Source organism: Acomys minous (genome assembly GCF_964271855.1).
Source record: "Acomys minous genome assembly, chromosome: 19".
Classification (NCBI taxonomy): Eukaryota; Metazoa; Chordata; class Mammalia; order Rodentia; family Muridae; genus Acomys; species Acomys minous.
Genome location: NC_140499.1, coordinates 52,800,624 through 52,821,874, shown reverse-complemented (window position 1 = coordinate 52,821,874; position 21,251 = coordinate 52,800,624). Strand labels below are relative to the sequence as shown.

Below are 21,251 nucleotides of genomic sequence, written 5' to 3'. Positions count from 1 at the left end.
AAGCGGGAAGGCTCAGCGGCGGGCCACATGCCTCCGCCTCCAGTGTTCGCTCCGTTGCTCCCTTGTGTTCCAGGCTTCCTGTCAGGGGTGCTCTGGGCTGTCGCCACCTGTTGCTGGTTCATAGCCAACCACTCGCTAAGCGCCGTGATCAGCTTTCCAATCATCACTGCTGTAAGTGGCCGGTTTCCTGGGTTGTTTTTTTACTTAGAAATAAGACACGCTGCCACCCTGCAGTCTACAGGCTCTTGATTGCTAAGGAGCGAACGTTTAGAACCTCTGCTTTTTTCATGGATTTGCAAATGCTTAAATCTTTACGTCCGTGCGGTGTTTCCTAGTTTTTCCGAATGTCAGCTGGGATACAGAATAATTATCTATTCATGATTCTTTTAGTCTGGTTTGTCTGACACTACATAAATGTAAAGTGAAACTGAAAGTAACTTCAGACTCCTCTTGGTGCAATGTGTCCCTGGGTTAAGGAAGTTTTCAGAAATAATGCCACTAGTCATGGAAACTGCTGTCTGCTTGAATGGGCTTTGGGGCCTTAATTATGTGAAGCATAGGTAACAGCAAAACCAACTTGCACCAGGCATGGTGGTGCACACCTTTAACCTACCACTAGGGGGAGGCAGGGGCAGGCGGATGTCTGTGAGTTCGATGCTAGCCTGGTCTACAAAGCAAGTCAAGGACAGCCAGGACTACACAGAGAAATTCTGCCTCCCAAAACCAGAAACCAAAACCAGCCAACCAACCAAACCCAACATGCTTATTTTGACATAGCATAAGTAATGCTACAATCAACCCCATTTTGAAGACGAGGAAGTTGAGACACTGGCAAGAACTCTGCGTGAATTGCAGCACTGGCAGAAACAAAAACTGCAGAGAACAGTTCCCACAGCTCCTGTGAGCATCACCTTAGACAGTCTCTGGCCCATTGTAGTATATAAACACAGGCATTTCAAACGTTTTATCGCTGTTATTTTTAATTAAGTTTATGCATGTGTGTCTGTGTGTGTGTGTGTGTGTGTGTGTGTGTGTACCTGCGTGCAAATCCCCCTGGAGATGGAGTTACAGACAGTTGGGAAGCAGGCGGCATAGATACTGGGAATGGAATATGGGTCCTCTAGTAGAGCAATAAGGCTATTAACTCTTGAGCCTCCACTGCCATCCGTGTCACTCTCTTCAGACCAGTTGTCCTCCTGATCCCTAAATCTTCACATTCTTTTTCTAAGTCATTTTAGGAGCACACGTGTGTAAACATAAAAAAAAATTTCAATATTGACTAGTCTAAAGCAGATATCATGAAGGCTTGATATGAGCTGTGGGTTTTGGATTATATTTTGTTGGTTTCCGAGACCGTGTCTTTGTAACCCAGGCTGGCCTCAGAATTGAAACCCTCCTCCTGCAGCCTCCAACATGTTAGAAATTACAACCATGTGTCCACTAAGCCTGGCTCACAGTGTCCTGGGCATTGCTCTATAGTCATTAAATAACCTTGACACAAAACTAAATTCAAACAATCTATTTCCCTCATTTAAAGACCCTGCATGTTGGCATCAAAAGGAAGTGCCTAGCTCTGCAAATCTCAAAAAAAAAATTTTTTTTAAGGTCCAAAGTCTTTATAAAAAGAAAGAAGAAGAGAAAGGAAAAGGAAAGATGTCATTTCCCTGTTCAAGGAAGCCCCCCCAATCCACCCCCCCCCCCCCCGCACGAGAGCTCTCTCTCTCTCTCTCTCTCTCTCTCTCTCTCTCTCTCTCTCTCTCTCTCTCTCTAACTCTCTGTTCCCTTTCTTCCCTGGCAATTCTAAAACTAAGTCAGTTCATTCAGGAAGCTTGGTTTCTTTTTCATTATGATTAGCTGTATTTTATTGAGCACCTGTGTACCAAGCTTTATGCTGAGCCCCCTTTAGGCTTGGCATCCTAAGACAGTACCAACCCCACCTTCTCTTTCAAAGGCTGACTTAGGTGTAGCATGTATAATTTTACAAAAGGAAAATACACAGCTCCTGTGAAGTGCTCTTTCTCCTCTGCTTGGGCTGTCCATTACGCTAGCACAGTATCACTCCCTAACACCACAGGCATCTGTCTACACAGCAATGCTCAGAGCCCGGCTAATGGAGTAATTAGAGAGTCGTCAGGTGGGAAGCTTCAGAGCCCAGTGGCACCCGGTGGAGGTCCTAGCTCCTCACTTCTTCTCTGAAGGGAAAGGTGTTTTCAGATCAAGAGGATCAAGATTCCTGGGCACCTAGTATAATGTTGGTAGTGGTGTGTCGTTCCTGCTTCTGTTTCCTCCCATCCTGTCAAGGCCCCTGCTTCTCGCTTGATTTGGATCCCGAGAATCAGCACTTTACATCCCTGATGTAAGGCGGTTCCTTTGACCTGTTTCTCTGGCCCCTTTGATGCTGACTTCGCAGATGGTGATAAATGGAGAACAGAGCATTTTTATTGCTTCCCTTACGTGCTAGAAGCAGGGCAATCAAATGTTTGTTGGGCCAACCCTCTAGACAGAGGGAGTAGTGCTGGGAGAGAGAACATTGTGGGATTGTTTATTGAAGTTCTTCCAGAGTCCCTGCAGGGCTTGAAGAGGAGTCATTAAAATTCTGGGCTCGTATGTCTTCTTCGCCAACATCACAGCTAAGCCAGCTCCACAGTTTTCCTTGCTGATGAAAAACATTAACCAGATCTGAGCAGCTTCACCTTTTTAAATTGTAGAAATGTGCCTTTTCTCTGTCTTGTTTCTTCTAATTTCCTATATTTTTTTTCACTCTTGTCCTTGCCTCCAGGGACTCCCATTGCTTGCTTACATGGTTTTATTTTTCTATATAGCTAATTTTAGGGAGCTTCCCTTTGTGTTCAGTGTTAGGCAAAGTTGATTAGTTGGCCTGGGAACCTGGCACTGTCATTGCAGGCAAAATGCCCTAGCTTCGTTGAGGAGATAAGATCATGTAACTAATGCCAAGAAAATTTAAGGTGTATTCATATACTTTATTTTGTCAATCCCTTTATATGTGCCTAAGAAGTGCACCAAAAGAAAAACAATCTACTTGCTTACTAAAAGCAAGGAAGGTTGTTTGTTTCTTTTCTTTTCTTTTCTTTCCTTTTTTTTTTTTTTTTTTTCTTTTTCCCCTGTCTTTTTGGTTGATTGGTTGGTTTTGGTTTAGAATTGGGTTTTTTGTTTGTTTTGGGTTTTGTACTTAGGTTTAAACCCAGGATTTCCACTGTACCACTGGGGTGTATAGCCCCTCCCTGTTTCAAATCTTACTCTACTTTTTAAGTCAGTTTTGCTAAACTAGACAGGCTGGCTTTGAGCTCAGCCTTTAGCCCTGGCGGGCCTTCAGTTTACAATCCTCCTGTCCTGGCTTCTCAAGTATCCAGGACTACAGAGACCCACACCACTAGGCCTGACTAAAATAGTTTATCGTGAACACATTACATTAAAGAAAAGCATCCAGTGCGATAAAATTATAGTATGATCAAAATAATAGTGATAATGACTGTGAAGACAAAACCAGCAAAAACCAAATACATCTTATTTAGTGATGTTACCTTGATTTTGTTACCAGTGTGTAGCTAAGGTTTAGATTATAGGGGTTTTCCCTCCTATAAATGTTTTACATTGCCTGTAGCTTACTGTGTTTTCCCTAGGGTACAGCTATATTAAAATATCTGATTTTTTTTTTAAATTTAAGGGTCCTGGACTTATCGCTGCACTGTGGGGTGTCTTCATTTTCAAGGAAATACAGGTAACGACGAGGAAACGATTGCTGTCCCCAAATGTCAGTCTCCTCTAGGAAATTGAGTACTTCGTATGGATTCTTAAATTCAAAGGGACAACGGACCCCATGGGAACATCATTCTGCTGTGAGATCCAATTCGGCTAAGCAAAATGCTCCCATAGTTGGATGTACAGTACTTATAACGGAAATCTCAGATTTTAAATTTAATTGCATCAACTTACAGCTTCCTTCCCAATTCACTAAGCCCATCTGAAGAGCCCTTGAATATATTCCTTCTCTAAACAAAGTCACTGAGTGCCTGTTCTAAGCTAGTAGGTTAAGGGTGAAGACTTCTGAAAACTCAAAGATTTTAGAAGGCTAAGGCGCTAGTGTGGGAGTGTGTAGTGGAAGCTGGCCCCCACGTGGCAGCTCTGGGTACTGCACTCCACTTGTAGCGAATTGGGCAGTCTGGAGAACTTAGGCACCCAGCAAGTCAGACAAACTTACCTGGCCTAGACCCAACTTACAAAGCTCTGACCAAAGGCAAATTAATGTGGTCTAACCTGATTTTTTATTAAACCGCAAACAGAGTATGTATAATTTGGGACTTTGAATTACATGTTAAGGGTCTTTACACTTTTTTTAAAAATAGTGTGTGTGTGTGTGTGTGTGTGTGTGTGTGTGTGTGTGTGTGTGCAAGTGCAAGTGCTTGCAGAAGCCAGAAGAGAGTTCTGGATCACCTGGAGCTAGAGTTCAGGCAGTTGTAGGCTGCCTCAAGTGGGTGCTGTGAACTGAACTCCAGTTCTTTGGAAGAGCAGCAAGCCCTCCTCACCACGGAACCATCTCTCCAGCCCCCGGTGTAATTAATCTTGGTAAGAGCTGTGAATTCGAAAGCACAGTGCCTTAGCAGCATCCACACACTCTACATACTGGGTACTTAACTGTTTCTGTTGTGTCTGGGTTTGCTGCACCCAGTTGCCTCTCCTCTTTGACATTGTCAGAAGTGAAGGCCAGGATACCTAAGGAACTGTCAGGAAAAGATGGTGAATGAGGCCAGGAAACCTAAGTTTACAGGAAGTCCTGCCATGAGCTTAGGAGAGCCTGTCTCATGTACATTTTACCATTTTTGTGTCCTCTGCTGGACCCCCGATTCATGGGGCAGCCATGCTGGGGTACACCTTCCTAGTCCTCACTCAAAGCAGACCTGGGCTCAACTTTGCATTTGATAGATCCACCACTGGGGTCCTCAGGTTTTCCCCACATGCTCCGTTGATTTATTGCACAGACATTCCTCAGGGGCAGGGGGGAAAGATACTCAGAATTGCAGCTGTCAGCTCTCAGCTATGAGCAGCACCCAGCCTCCACAACTCACTCTCCACATTAAGTCGATTGACTGTCTCCAGAGACACAGAATCCCATTTCCAGTCTTCCTCCAAGGTTCCCCACTCACGTTAGTAATTTTTTAGTAATTTTAGGCTAGGTGTCTAAGCTGAATAGTCAGTGTTATGGAGACAGGAGGGCCACCTGCACTTTCCCTGCAGATGTGGAGCAGGCTGCATTCCTCTGTTCCTATTCCCCTGCACTTTCCCTGCAGATGTGGAGCAGGCTGCATTCCTCTGTTCCTATTCCCCTGCACTTTCCCTGCAGATGTGGAGCAGGCTGCATTCCTCTGTTCCTATTCCCCTGCACTTTCCCTGCAGATGTGGAGCAGGCTGCATTCCTGTGTTCCTATTCCCCTGCACTTTCCCTGCAGATGTGGAGCAGGCTGCATTCCTCTGTTCCTATTCCCCTGCACTTTCCCTGCAGATGTGGAGCAGGATGCATTCCTGTGTTCCTATCCACCTGCACTTTCCCTGCAGATGTAGAGCAGGCTGCATTCCTGTGTTCCTATCTACCTGCACCCTCCCTGCAGATGTGGAGCAGGCTGCAGTCCTATGTTCCTGTTCACCTGCACTTTCCCTGCAGATGTGGAGCAGGCTGCTCCTGTGTTCCTTTCGTCTCCCCCACCCCCACATTCTCTCAGGATCCCTGTGTGTCCACCACATGACTATAATTAAATCATGTCACTTCTAAGGAAAAGGCCAGTAGTGGCATTCTATGATTTCCGTATTAGATGGTCTATCCCTTGGGGAGGAGGACCAGTGCTATTGGTAAAGTGCTCAACTTGAAGCATGGAGACCTGGGTTTGATCCCAGAATCCAGACAAAAAAGAAGTCCAGGTGTGGTGGTGCATGCTTGTAATGCCAGCACTAGAGAGGTTAAGGAAGGCAGGTCCCCAGAACTCACTGGCTGCCCAGTCTAGCCTACTAGATGGTCAAGGCCACTAAGGTGGACTGTGTGTCTAGAATTACCAAGGCACAATTCTGGTTTTACTCTGGAATGTACAGATCTTGCCTTACGGTGTGCAGACTCTACCTGTACCAAGGGGTGAGCACCCACAGGCCATCACTCAGAAAGAGGAGCCAAGACAAACAGGCTGCTGGGAACCATTCTATGAGAAAAATGGCCAAAGAGGCTAAGATATTGACTAGAAACAATGCTCGGGGCAGAAGGTTATTGTTTCTCAGTGTTTGAGGGTTTCATCTCAGAAGGGAGATATTGAAATCGATCTATATGTACCCCTAAAGATAGATCTTCTGGAAATGAAATATTTCTGCTTACTATAGGAAGCTATTTCTTTGTGACTCAGAAGATGCCTGGGCTGAGGCTACCCATGTCTCCCATCGCTAACACTAGTGCCCACACACAGCAGGAAAAGCTAATCTTCCTCTCACCTCTCTTTCTGTTTCTTTAGATCCTTCTTCACCATACCACCTATGTGCCACCCCCTTTCTTGAGGGCTAGGGCCGCCTCCTGGGTCTCCTTACATTCATTCTGGCCCCTCCGATCTGTGTCACATCCTCCCAAAAAAGTATAGACTTTCCATAATGCAGACTTCCCAATATTCTGAACAGCCACAGCCTCCTGTTTCTTTAATATCTTTTTATTGCTGGGAAAAGTGGGACCCCAAAAGCATAGTAAGGCCTGTACGCCCTTAAGCACTCGGCAGGCCGTTCACCCCAATCCCCACTGTCTTAGCTGGGATTCTACTGCTGTGAAGAGACACCAGGTTCATGGCAAGGGAAACATTTAATTGGGGCTGGCGTACAGTTTCGGAGGTTTAGTCCCTTATCAGGAGGGTGGGAAGCATGGCAGCACGCAGGCAGATAATGGTGCTGGAAAAGGAGCTGAGAGTCCTACATCTAGAGAGGGAGACGGCCACTCTGGGTGTGGCTTGAGCATCTGAGACCTCAAGGCCCGCCCACAGTGACACACTTTCCCTGATAGAGCCACACCAACTCCATCAAGGCTACACCTTCTACTAGTGCCACTCCCTATGGGTCAAGGGGTGGGGCATTCTTTCAGACCACCACAGGCCTTCCTGCTCTCCCCTGTCCTTGCTCCAGGCATACTGAAGGCACCCTGGAAACAGCCATGCTGCCTAATAACAGCCTGTGTACCACAAAGCTCTTTCCTCCAGAAGTCTCCACCTGCTGCTCCGACTGTCTTGGGCAATAATAACACCTAAGGGTTAGAGGCCCAGCTCTACTCTCCAAACCAGCTCTGTGAAGAGTCTACAACCAACATGGAGGCTGCTTGTTAAAAGCCCTCACCTGTAATGTGCCTTTACTTTGTCTCTCAGGGGATGCACTGAGGGTACACACATATGTTTGTTCAGTGGGTGGATTAGGGAGACTGATGCAGGTTTTCCTAGGAGAATCATTGATCGCTAGGGAAAGAAGGAAGGAAGAGAGACAGACTGACAGACAGGCAGACAGACAGACAGGCAAGCTGGTGTACTGGCACCCAGAGCAGATGATTGCCAGTCTTCTTAAAATATACATATTGTAAATTTAAATTTGATTCAAGTTTTACTCAGTGCAAGCATTCTTGTTTTTATTTCTCAGGGTCTCCGGAACTACTTACTGTTGACACTTGCATTCTGCATCATCTTGACTGGGGCCTTATGCACCGCTTTTTCCGAAATTTAACTATTCACAGTAAGAGCAGCAGAGGGCGCGATCGGCTAGGAGACTGCCTTCCCCGCGCAGGCTGATGCTGCGGACTGCTATGCTGTCTAGCATTGGATCTCGCCGCTCTGGGAACCAAAGTATAAATGACTGTTTACTCCACAAACGTGAGAAAGAAGAGAGTCCGCATTTGGGTCCAGGATGCGTGAAAACTCTTTCCAGCGAGCTGTTAACGAAGGCAGGCCTTCGCTGGCTGGCTCAAAGACCGGCTGCACTCTTGGCTCAGCCTCTCTGAGGGTGCTGGATTCATCCGTGTCTGCTTAACGCTGTAATCCAGAATATAGGATGGAGTTTGTACAAAGGAAATTACCATCCGAGTTTATACCTTATTAGTGAAGAGGATCAGAAATAAATTCTCTGGCGGTTGAGGGGAGGAATGTAGGCTTACCTTATAGAATTCAAATTCAAAGATATCGGCCCCTTCACTAAGGAAAGTAAATGTCATGGTTGCTAACTGAATGTTTAAATGGCCAGTTCATTATTTTTAGCCAAAAATTATTTTGACTTTAATATGGCTAAGATCTTGACATTCATTACCTGCCCTTCTTAGATCAAAATATTTTGATTATTATTCAGATAAAATCCATCCTCAAAGAGCAAGTCACCACCACTTACAGGGTGTGTATGTGAGAGAGAGAGAGAGAGAGAGAGAGAGAGAGAGAGAGAGAGAGAGAGAGAGAGAGAGAGAGAGAGAGAGAGAGAATGTATACATTCACAAGCACACACATGTGTGTACATGGTTCCAGATTTGGAAACTATTCTAGAGTTGCTAAAATAAAGGTTTTAGTTTATCAGGTTCAATTTAAAAAGTGTATTCTTGTTTGGCCATTTTTCTGTTCTTAAAACACAGTTACTTAAAATCGTTTTAATTGGAAGTGTTTTGTTTTGATCGTGTTTCAAATGATTTCTAGGAGACAAAAGAGCATAGCGCTTGTATTGGCTTGATTCTTTAAGAAAGCAACCTGCAAGCACACAGCTCATTGCCACGGTCTCTGCTGCATCCTTAATATAATAGCCGTGTTTGCTGTGCCTCTTACCCAGTCCCTTCTGATGACGCAGTACTTTGCTGGGCTAAGCAGGATGTAGGGATAGCATCCTGCACCTGCCCGGCTTACACCTCATTGGTGTCCATATGAGATACGTGGCTTTACACCTGACTCCTTGGCATGGACGCTTCCTGTGAAGGGGGCTCAATGACTGTATGTGCCCTGGACTCTGTTGTTCAGGGTAGGTAAATCTGTTCATACGTTCACAGATGTTTCCTTGCTCCTTGCTCCTTGTTTGCTATTGCTATTAGCTGTTAATCAAGGGGAAACAAAGTTTAGAGATAAAAGAAAAATTAGAACTTATAAGAACTGCAGTCCATACCACCCTCATCCCAACTTACACTTTGTCTCACCAAGTCAGAAACACCCTGTCTAATCACTGAATTGCTAACCAAAGCATTTGATAATAATAATGACTTCTATCTGTTTCCGTTTTTTACTTGAAACATTATTAAATTATGTTGATATGGAAAAAATGTGAATAAATTGATGTGATTTAAAAAGCTATTTTACTTTTATGGATATATTTTAGGATTGTATGGTGGGCAGCATTTAATTACTCTTTGTGAGGTTGCCAGTGCACATGCAGAATTTTAAACAGAAAGTAAGAAAATTGCAAGAAAAAATACTGGTAAAAAAAATTTTTTAAAGGGGGAGCCTTATCCCACCACCAATCAGTAACTACAATATTAATAAAAATATTGTGTGCCGGGGGGCAGGGGGTGGGGCACAAGCTTTTCCAAAACGGTTACCAAACAATTTACCCTCCATGGTTATGTTATAGGGGCGCATCTGTGTCCTAGCACACTCGCTGGTGTTTGCCAGGCTCTGCGTCTTTTGGAACAGGGACATCTGGTTGTTAGGGACACGCTCAGGCAGCACTGGCCAGAAGCCACGAGTCACTTCCTGATCATGGATGTAGATCCCGCTTCTTGCAGGCTCCATGCCTCGTACGCATTGTGCGCATTGTACGCATTGTACGCAGCCTAGGAGGGAAAGGCTTCCAATCGCTCTGCCCTCGGACCTTCAGATTGTTTACCCTGATGTGACTCCTGGTGTTTGTTTGGTTTTGTCTCTCTCCCTCCTACTGATCAACCCTAAGGAACAAATGTGTAATCTCCGCTTTGTTTGCTCCACTTAGGGGTGAAGTTTTGAGGTTTTAATTGTATTTGGCTAGCACAGCAGGATTCTGCTGTTTTGAGTTTTTCTCAGGTTTTTTTGTTTGTTTGTTGTTTGTTTGTTTTTGTTTTTGCAAAAATGACCACCATGTTTGTACCAAAGAGCTCCTGCCACCATGTGTCCCGAAAGGAAACCGCATAACACAAATGGAGCCGCCCAATAAGGTCAGATTGTGGGAACTGCAGAACAGAAAATTAGGAATCTTGGGGCTGGCAGTATAGCATCTACTTTGAGCTACAAATCAGTCTTTATCCCTGTTTAACTTAGCCCAGTGTGACTGCGTGTGTTCGTGCACGGAAGTATTTGATCTTGAAAGCCATTAGGCAGGGAGAGGAAACAGAAGCCCACGTTGCTTATCAGGCTAAGTGCCATTCCTTGTGTAAACTACAAGGAGTCACTGCACTGGCTGATCTTCCAAAGGTCCTGAGTTCAATTCCCAGCACCCACATAGAAGCTCACAACCATCTATAACTGTAGTCTCGTAGGATTTGATGCCTTCTTCTGGTATATAAATATATTTAAAATATATAAATCAAGATTTAAAAAAGAAAGAAAGAAAGAATCCCTGCTCCTCAGTGCAATTTCAAAGTGAGGTCAGGCTGAGTCAAGGTTTTCTGCTTATTTGTTATTTATTTCTCACTAAATGCTGTATGTGTCACTCTCTTGAGGATCAAACGGGCATCTGCTGACAAAATGTCCTAGCCCTCAAAGGGACAGCTTGAGTCTCAGGCTTTCTTGCAGCCACTGCCAAAGAAGGGGAGGAAATGATAAAACCAGAGCTTCTTTAAGATGAATCATTCAACGTCAATGACTGTGGAAAATGCAACCAAATGAATTATTCTCATAATATGAAGTAACCTGGTTGCCTTGATTTTTAATTGATCATTTATTCACCCGGAACATGCAGTTTCCCACTTGACCACCAGAGGGCAGCGTATGTCTGATTGATAATTTGGGATTCTCTCAGAAACCGAGAGCCCCTTGCCCACCCTCTCTCCTCCACCCACCCTCCTTCGCATGTCTCACCTGTAAATGACTATACCAAGCGCACACCAGTGTCTAAAATCACTGCTGTATCATTGAGATCCTAGCCTTGCCTCTAACTCTCCGTGTGGCATCTGCTCAGTGACTGCTTTATTATCCTTTTCTTGGTATTTGGACATTGCCATTTCATTTCCTATAAGGTGAAGACATCACAAAAAAAACACTTGTTTTAGAAGTATTTAAGTGCACAGTGTGACCTTGTCCAAGAATTTTTCACAATGAATGCCACCAACACCAGGGAGGACATGGCAAAGCCACACCGCTCTCTGACCACATGACAATGCATCTTTACTGACTCACCAGGGCGCATGGCCTCCGTTTTTCTCAAAGATGCACTAGTAATTCTTTAGCTTAATTAGACACTTCAGGTCACAGAGACCTGGAACTATTCGCCCTGCTATTTTTTTTTTTGAAGGCCTTTTTCCAATAAGAGGCTGAAATGTTTTCCCAGTGGGCTCATTAGGTCAAGCACTTGCTGTAAGTACATGTCCAGCGAATGTGGAATCTTACAGACTTAACCCTCCCTGCCAGACAGTGTTGAGAAGGTATGTCAGCCATCCCTTTCTCCTAGGTATGGAATTATACTGGGCAAAGGTGGTGTTTGGGCATGAGAGTGTTTATTTCAGCTCTGAAACACCTAGTGGAAAATCACAACACAAATTGTACTGAAGACAGAAAGTTGGACATGCTTGAAGTCCCATCGTAAGGCGAGTTGCTTCATGTACAGGCTTATAGTTCTGCTCTGTGTTAGGTCACTTCACTCTTCAGTGCTTCCAAAACTTAAAGTAATATTCCACATATACCATCTTGTCAATAAATCTGCTCATGTCAACAATAAGAAGGGGACTTTTCTTTTTCGTTTTTGGCTTTCTGTTTTGTTTTTGTTTTTGTTTTGTTATGTTTTCCAGACAGGGTTTCTCTGTGTGGCCTTAGCTGTCCTGGAACTCACTCTGTAGACCAGGCTGGACTCAGACTCATAAAGATCCACCTGCTTCTGGGTCCCCAGGGCAGGGATTAAAGATATGTGCCACCGCCTGCTTCTGTAGTTTTCTTAAGGACCAAATGTACACCAGACTTTGAACTAGAAGCATTCTTCTGGCTCCTCATGTTCCTCTTGGTTACATTTTCCCCCCAATTTTTCCAGACAAGGTTTCACTGTGTAGCCTTGGCTGTCTTGGACTCTCTTTGTAGACCTGGCTGGCCTTGAGTTTACAGTGATCCACCTGCCTCTGCCTCCCAAGTGCTGGGATTAAAGGTGTGAGCCACCATGCCAGGCTTACATTTTTGTCTACTAATGCTTATCATCCATGTCAGGAAACAGTCTGCAGAAGCAATCCATCTTGATCTCTTATCCACTGAGTCACTGTCACATCACAACAGATTCTTGGTAATCTGTTGCTTATCTCCCTAACTCTGTTCATCCAAGAACACACTTGAGAAGCCCACAGGGTGCCCCATTCCTAGGCAACCCCCTTGCCTACAAGAGCACACCAACAAAAACTGCCCTACATATTATGGGCTGTGGCTCAAAACTGTCACAAAGGAAAGTCTTCACAGGGTAAGAGCCTGGCCCCTTTCTAAGTGATTCTTAAGGTGTCCATCAGTTCTGTCTGGAATGGACATCAGTTTAATTAAATTAGGTTTGCTTACTGTTTCAACTGACAATTTTGTCTTCAAAACAACAGCAAAGACACAAACAAAATTAGGTAGCACTTCTTATTTTTTCCCAATTGCTTGATTTCTATTTTCTCACACAGTTTTAAAGACGGCTTTCAGTATTTTACTACCAAAATTGAAGGGCATCACCGGTGTCTCTGTGTGTCTATGTGAATGTTCACAAGGTGTGGCTAGACATCATGAGATGGGTACACACTTAACTTTGCGTTAATACTATCAAAATGTTCCACAAAAATTCTAAGTCTCATCCCTACGAACATGCCCTCACACTCTGGCCCAAATGACCTTTAAATGATTTCCCCAGTGTGACGAAGAGTACCTGGCACATGTGTAGCATCTGTGTGCATCACCTCTGTGAGAAGGCATCAACCATACTTTGCTTGGGTTCAGATCCCCTTCTTCCTTTTCTGGAACTTTCTTCCTATGTATATCTCGATAATTGACTCTCGGGAGTTTTGGAATCACAATCTACACTTTGTAAGAATAAGCCCTTAGCCTAGAGTATAATGTATGTTCATTAGTAAATCTGTTTATTTTTCAAATTGGTTGATGGGCACCATCTATCACACACCAAAGAATCCCAGTTTCTTCCATTGTTGGTGGAGCTGCCTTTGGTCATTGGATTAAAGCCCTTTCCATCAGATTTACAGTTGTTTTTATTGTTTTGACGATGATACAGTTCAACACTTTTTGCCTAATGCCTTGAACATTTACTGGTAACTTTGCTTAAATATATGATTACATCAACAGTTGCAAAGGGGAGCTCATGTGATTATGTCATTAATTATATATTCCTTACCTTTTGTTCTGCTATGAAACAACTTTACCCTGTTCCTCCCTTCTTCGCTATGGACTCTTTATGCTGGCCAGCAGAAGGCCCTCTGCACCTCATCAATCTTAATGTATGCCATGCTTTGTGAAGCAACACACCTTGGACTTTCTCTCACCCAAGTTTGTAATCCATTCCTATTTTCAAAAGATTCATTCTTTTCACTTAGAAGTGGCTCCTAAAACTAATAATTGTCTAACTTTCTTGCTTTCTAGAAATACTGCCCACTTTTATCTGCCTTTTATTTTCTGTGTTTTTTGTTTTCAACAGCTGTTTTCTGAAATCTAAATAAATGTCACACAGTGTCCCTTGACCAGGCTCTTTTTCTGAGGTCTGAATTTGCTCAAATACTGTTACAGGAAAACTTGGCATTAGTAATTCAGCCTTAGCTCAGGTACTGTCTTCCAGAATTGTTTTCAAGTGTGTCTACCTATTCCAGGCCCCGTGACCTGTCTCTTTTCTTCTTGTATTATTTCTTCAGAGAGAACAGACCTCGCTCCCCTGCTGCCCAGGGGAGCACGAGGCTCAAGGAGAAGGCAGGGAACCCCTTACTCCTCATGTGAGTGTTAGCTCTGCTCAGTCTCTACTCGCGTGGCCATACTTCTCAGCAAACGGCAGGTCCCACTGAGTGTCCTCATGTCACCGACGCTGCCTCACTTGATCTCTCTTTCCCGCCCTCCATCAAAGACTGTGGGTTAAAGCTGTGAAGCAGACAATGTGAGACCCTTGCTGAGAGAGAGAAGCTATGAAATCAGAAATGTGACTCACCTGCTGAAAGAGGAATTTGCTTCCACTTTAAATGTCTTTTTAAGCCCTTAAACTGAGTATTTTTAGGATTTGAGATTAGTTACTGTGTCCGTGGGGTCATCCTCTGACCCAATTCCCTCATTTTATCTTGAACTTAAAAAAAAAAAAAAAAAAAAAAACCAGAAAGGACCAACGAACTTACAGTCTTTCTACTGAAAACCCATCAGACTTTAGAGTCCCAGCATATTGTGGGAACTTGGATTGTACACAGTTGAGTGACGCAAGGTTGCCCCAGCTTTCCAAAGGGGCAGTTGCAGGCTCTCGGGGATGTTTTGGGACTGTGTCTGGAACAAGCACTCAATAGCGTGGAAGAAAGGAGATGTCATCAGTGGACCAAAGCCAGGGCAGCTCTTGAAAGGCCTCAGTCCTGGGGTCTAGTTTGCATTCTCATTTTATACCCTAAAACCACAAGGTGGGGAGGGCAGGCAGGCAAGGTTTTACAGAAGCGTATTTGGCAGTCAGCAGTTGTTAAGGGAACGGCCCATTGTTTTGGCTATTTCTTCAGGTCACTCTGTTCCAGGTATCAAGTGACGTCATGCTTGGCACATAGGCAGTCCGAACAGTGCTTTAAGTAACTCATTAAATAAATCAAGATCTAGTAATTGGACTTTTCTACCTTAGTCTATCTCTTTCAGGTATTTGTAGCAGTAAGAGTGTTGAATATAGGGGCCAACTGGTAACTTCTGCTTGGCTTCACCCTAGCTCTCCTGTTAGCTGTGTCTCTTTTGATTGCAGGAATAGAAGAAACCAACTTGAGGTGAGCAGATCCTGCACAGTTTATACATCTGTTGTCTCACAACTCTTTAAGGAAAAACACTTGAAAAGAGCAACCTCGGGAAAGGAGAGGTTCCTTTATGCTCATAAGGTACATTCAATTAATCATGGCCCGGAAGTTCTGGTGGCCGGAGCTCTAGAGAGCTGGTCTCATAACAAGAAGTGTCACAGAAGCATGATCAGGGTGCACTTGCTTCAACGGGAGAACCTGATAGCATGTATCTTTAGTGAACACACAAATCATTTATTCATCCTTACTTTATTTAGTGTTTCATTTGTCTTTGACCCATAGACTCTTACACAGAACGTTGCATGTTCAATAAAGAGATCCTGAGCGGGTTTTATTTGATTAGTCACATTGATATTGTAAGTGACGGGTGCAGTAAAACCACTGAACTGGATTGCTCCCTAGGTAGAAGGAAAAGTTTCCTGGGGAATCAAACTGCCAAGGCTATCTCCGTGGCAAGGAAGGGAGCAGACAGAAGAGCAAAATGGTGGGCAAGTACAGAGATTTTATGAGACAGTCAACAAGGTGGAATGCTGTTTGGATTGACCTGAAACCAGATGCCCGAAGTGCTTACCTTTGGGGCAGATTAAAGGCACTTCCTGGTATTTTAAGGAAGGCTCCTAGCAAACAGAAACCAACCTTTAGGTCTTTGTTTTTCCAGTGCCAATTCTTCTGTTTACCTAGCCCAAATTCTTCTGTTTAGGACATTGCCACTAGCCCTGCCATTTTGGAAAACATTTTTGGCCTAGCATTTTAGCCTTTTGTTGATGATAAGGCATGATGCTAGTCCTCTGGCAACTTCCTGCTGGTTTGTGGGTTTGAGAAGAGCGAGGTCTGGAATGCTTGCCCAAATCAGAGGCTCAAGTAAGAGACCCTAGGAAACTCCATCAGGAGCATCTGGTTTACTGACTGTAGTTTGGTTATTTCACTAATTCTGTCCTGGAGGAAGCTTTTCAACTATCAGCCAGTTGAGGGCTGGCCAATTTTGCAGGACCATCTGAGGTTGGAAGATGAGCCACTGCAGAGCTAAAGTTGGTTCCTGTGTGGTATTTGTCGGGCCGAGTGGAAATCTACTGGGACAGATATAGACTATGGGCAGAGAGTATAGTTAAGGACTTGTGAGGATCTTTATCACAGACATGTGCTAGAAATCTTCAGGTCTGTCTTGGGCGAGGGATCCGGAGCCCATTTGAGCTATGACAGATGGATCCAAGTCACAACTCACTAAACCTTACATGAAATTTTTTTTTAAAAGTTGACAAAAAGAGACAGGTATTTTAGATACATTAGAAGACGGCCATGTTTTTCTGCACTGACACCCTCACTATAGAGAAAGCAGTTAATAAGTCTACAAACAGCTCACATGGGTTCACACCTTTGAGTGTAGCAAAAATAAGGCCCGAAAGTTATCAGTGTGATAGAAGCATGGCCATTCACCTGGAAAAAGACAGGAATGGTCTTCTCTAGTTCCACCCATGAGGTCTATGGGAGGAGAACAGAGCAGAAGAGGGAGGGAGGGTGGGAACAGGAAGATGCAATCAAGGGGATAACAATCGGGATGTGAGATGTATAAATTATGATAAATAAACAACTATGCCTTATGTCCTCAGGATTCACTAGTGCTACATAAATTCTCATGATGTTAAATAAAGATTTTTTTTAAGTATTAAAAAAAAAAAGAAAGAAAGAAAGAAAAAGAAAAGAAAGCCAGAAAAGTCTTTGCAGGAAAAAGAACAACAAGAAGACAAGCTTAAGGACCCAGAAGCTGGTTCTGGGGTAAAAACATAAACACTCTTTGCTCTTGAGAGAGGACTGGGTACATGTAGATTGGACAGAGATGGTTGCAGCTCAGTGAGAGGCATTTTAAGTCTATTTTTAGAAAAGAAAACAGCAAATGGGAATTAAACAATTTGAGCCTGTGACTATGGTAATTTTATTTTATTTTTTAAAGCTTTGCTAGCCAGCGCTCCTGTCACCGAGACAGACTAATGAATTATCAGAACTCCACTGATTAATGTTAAATTCTGAACTGTGACGTTTTAACATAATATGAATGATTTGAAGTCTCATTTTTTCACATACCTTAAATCACTTTCTCAGATCCTCACAATTTGTGTAAACCTTCTATTTTTCTTTCCCTCTGAAAACAAACAATCATTTTCATCTTTACTACAGCTTGCATATTGACAGTAGTCATAGGGGGAAAAAAAAGTCCTTTTAGACCATTATTGAAAATAAAGAAAGAGTAAAAAGCAATTTTTAAGTCAGTAACAACTGCATGGTGGTTTGTTTGGTTTGGTTTGGTTTGAGGTTTTTTGTTTGTTATTTTGATTGTTTTTTGGTTTTGTTTTTTTCTGAGACAGGGGTTTCTCTGCGTAGCCTTGGCTGCCCTGGACTTGCTTTGTAGACCAAGTTGGCCTCAAACTCACACTGATCTACCTGCCTCTGCCTCCCTGGGTTGATTTTTTTTTTTTAAATTGAAACCTGTTCGCCTAGCTCCATTGTTATCAGTTCTATGGGTTGAGACCCCTTTTGGAAATCCTCTGTCTCCAAAAATATTCACATTATAGTTCATAATAGCAGCAAAGCTACAGTTATAAAATAGCAATAGTGTTATCATGGGAGGAGAGGGGCTGTCACCACCACATGAGGAACTGTATAAGGGTCATAGCACTAGGAAGACTGAGAACCACTGCTTTACCTCTAGGAAAAGGCAAGCCCTGATTTTTACACCTGAAATCAATTTTAGCAGACAGGTAATTGAGCCTCAGTTTTGAAGCTTTTTTATTTAAGAGACTCGAGTAATTTAAACTTTCCTTTAAGGCTCTCAATTTTGTATAATCAGCAAGTAACATATCCATCTATTGTACTCAAAATTATTGGCAGGTGTTAAGGCAGGTGTGTTTGAAGGTGAACTGTGTTTCCTACCTGTGAACAGCCCAGCCAGGCAACCAAACCATTGGGGAGGAGCTGGCTGAGGTGTGCTTGCTGCTGCAGCAGCAGGGACAGGGCTGATAGGGCGTGTTGCTGGGACTCTGTGAACAGGCAGGAGATAAGCTAGGAAGAACCTAAAGGAGACTAGAGGTTGGAGGGCTGGGGTGCCAGCTGGCCTCTTTAGCAGTCCTGTCAACAAAAGCATTTCCCAAAGATAGATAGATAGATAGATAGATAGATAGATAGATAGATAGATAGATAGATATACTGATATGTCTTTATAGATATATCATTAGTAGAACCTGGTGGTGAAGGGGAAAAAGACTCTATACCATGGTCAGAGGAAACTTGATGAGAGCCAGCAGAGCCGAGAGATGAGCATTCCTCTATGAGTCAAGTGTGACAAGGGGAAATAGAAAGTTGTGGATTTTTGGAAGTAAGGTGTTCAAATGATTCCAGCCAGGAGGGTGAGGGTAGTGGTGCTGGGAAGGATAGGAAGGTGGAGAAGAGGGCAGGAATCAAGTGGGAGATTTGGATTTTCTAGGAAGGTGTGAAAATGTTGAAGCTTTGAAGGAGACAGAGTAGAGAGGCTCTCGTTTGGTAGAACATCCCTGAGCCAGTGTGGTAAGAGAGAGCAACCAAATGTGGACTAATAGGCAGGCTGCTACTAGCGCCTACAGGCAAGGCTGTCATCCTCTTACTCTTGTATCTAGCTGTTTGGAAAGATAGGCAACAGAGGCAGAGGTGGGGGCCCCTCCTTTGTCCCCAAACCCCCAGAACCATCCCTCATTTTTTCGGTAGTATACAGGATTGTAGTAGAGAAGCGCTATTAATATTTACTATGAATGCATATAGTCATTACGGCAGTTGTTATTTAACCCACAGTCATATCAACAAGAGACACAGATACTGTTAGGATTCTGTTTCACTTCGCTTATCCATGATGTCATTGCTTACCTGCCACAGCAGTGTGGCCCTGCCCAGCGCCATATAAAAGGATAGACCCTCCCTCATGGTCTCTCTTTCTTACCCCTCTTACTCTTTCTTTCTCTTCTCATTCTTCCTCTGTCTCTCTGGGGTACCCCTTTCCCCCCTTCCTTCTCCTCCCATGCTCATTTAATAAACTCCTCTACAGCATAATATCTGCTGCCTGGTACCTTCTTACATCTTACCACCTTATCTTACTGCCTTAATTTTTTTAAATATAACAGACACCTGTTAGATTTTTGATATACCTATACACTGGAACTGGGCAGAAACTAACCCCCTAAGCTATCTTTTACCTCCCAGCCCCACATCACTTGCCACTTGATTTAATTATTCCTACCTAGGCTACTTTCCCACCCATAATTTCCACAAGTACTTGCACATGCTGTTCATCGGGGATTTTTCTTAGTATCACCGATCCTCAGAGTAAACCCCTCCCAGTCATGTGGTTCTTCCTTCCGTTAATCGATGGTGTCTCTGCTTCTTTCTTCCTCCTCTCCTGTACCTCTCTCCTTTCTCCTCCCCCTCCCATGATCCTCCTGTCCTCCAATATTTAGCTAGGCTTACCTCTCTTCTGCCCTTCCCAGGTAGAGGCATTTATTGGCCAATCGGGGATCATTTGGAAGCAAAGCTACACAGCATCACTTAGTAAGAATCTTGAAGTAGGGGTGCTGGTAGGGGGAGGGAAAGCAATTAACATCTGAGTGCATAGTGGCTCTAGATCAATCACCACACAGGATAAAGGGTTGGTCAAGATCTGGGAGAGGCGGAACAGCGGCCTTGAAGGACTGCCTCTCCAAGGTGAGAAAAAGCAGGCACAACAGGCTTCTAGAGGCTCAGTTAGAGAGAGACCTTAGCTGCTACATAAAGAGGTGAGCTAAAAAAGCAAAGCTGTGAATTCAGGTTCTAAGTTACCCTGCCGGGACAAGGAGGAAGAAAATCTCTTTTTGGTGGTTGGCATGTGAGGGCCTACAGGGACTGTCTGAGCTCTCGGCTGTTAGAGGGAAAACAAGAAGGACAGAAATTGGAGCTTTGGAAAGGGAGATTCCTTTGTTTCCTAAAAACATTAAGAAGTTGATCAGTATATTGTTGTGACACTGAGGGGATGTATAGTAGGTCATTTACATACGGGATTAAGTGGCTGGGAGACAGGTTTAGAGAAAGGAGGCCAGTGGCCAGAGCCTGGCTGATGAAATGGGGACATTTGGGGAGGATCTTCCAGTGTCAGGGTCCTCTCAGGTGAAGGCAAGGAGGTCATATGAATCTGAGTGCAAACACGTGGTAAATAAGGGTCCTTAACGCCTAGAAGAGTAAACAGAAATGTAGAGGAGGAGACCTGAAGAAGTAGAGTTAAGGTTAAGAGAAAGGGTTTAGCATCACTGCATATAATGGCAGGGCAGCCACATGACTAATCCTGAGGTCCTGGACCAGGGGCTAGGAGTCTTCAGGTGTTAGGACAGGCAAGAAATGGGTGGTATAGGGTGAGTGAGGAACTTGAGAATACTTTTATTAAGAAGGCATTGCATGGCAGGTTTTAAGTCTTGTCTATATTTTAAAGAGATGTGGTCTTGAAAAATGACAGGGGTGTGAAGTAGGGTCCCTGGATAGGGGCATGATGGACAGCCACTGGGAAGAGAAAACACCTCATAATTGAGGGCAATGAGGGATTCTGGCAGAGGATAGGGCAAAGTATTAGCATCAGCCTGAGGACAAGAAGAGTCTTCAGAGGCTAGAAGGAGAGGGAAAATTCTGGAAGGGATTGGATGAACAGAAAAGGAAAAGTTTAGCCATAGGATCCCTGCCCAGTAACAGGGTTGGACAACTAGGCATATTGAGGAAGGAGTGAGCAACGAGGTGGCCAGAGGGATTTATTCACATCCTCTATAAGGTCTTTGAACCTAGTCATAATTGCTATTTTGAAGTCCTTGCCTTTTGATTCAGCCATAGTATATTTCTCAAGGCCTACTATAATAGGGTCACTGGGTTGTGGTGGAGGCATTCCGTCTTGGTTGTTAATGTTGGTGGCATTGTTGTCTAGACATTTGGAATTGGGATGGTTGGGGTAATTCTAGGTGTTGTTCTGGTCTTTGTTGGGAGGCTGTTCTATTCCTTAATCTCTGTTGCCCTCTCTGGATCTTAGGAAAAGTGTGGTGGCTGCACATTGTATGGTAAGAGTGCCTCTGTA

General features: G+C 43.9%; 1 protein-coding gene across 6 annotated transcripts in view; it reads left to right on the top strand.

The window, feature by feature from the left end:
* Window positions 1-9,335, top strand: part of TMEM144 (transmembrane protein 144) — a 47,737-nt gene extending 38,402 nt beyond the window's left edge. For all 6 annotated transcript variants that reach the window (XM_084769056.1, XM_084769057.1, XM_084769055.1 and 3 more), the window contains 3 exons: window positions 74-171; window positions 3,686-3,739; window positions 7,660-9,335. In XM_084769056.1, coding sequence (XP_084625182.1) covers window positions 74-171; window positions 3,686-3,739; window positions 7,660-7,743 — 236 coding nt within the window. In that variant the 3' untranslated portion in view covers window positions 7,744-9,335. The remainder of the gene's footprint in view (window positions 1-73; window positions 172-3,685; window positions 3,740-7,659) is intronic.
* Window positions 9,336-21,251: the final 11,916 nt, after the last annotated feature.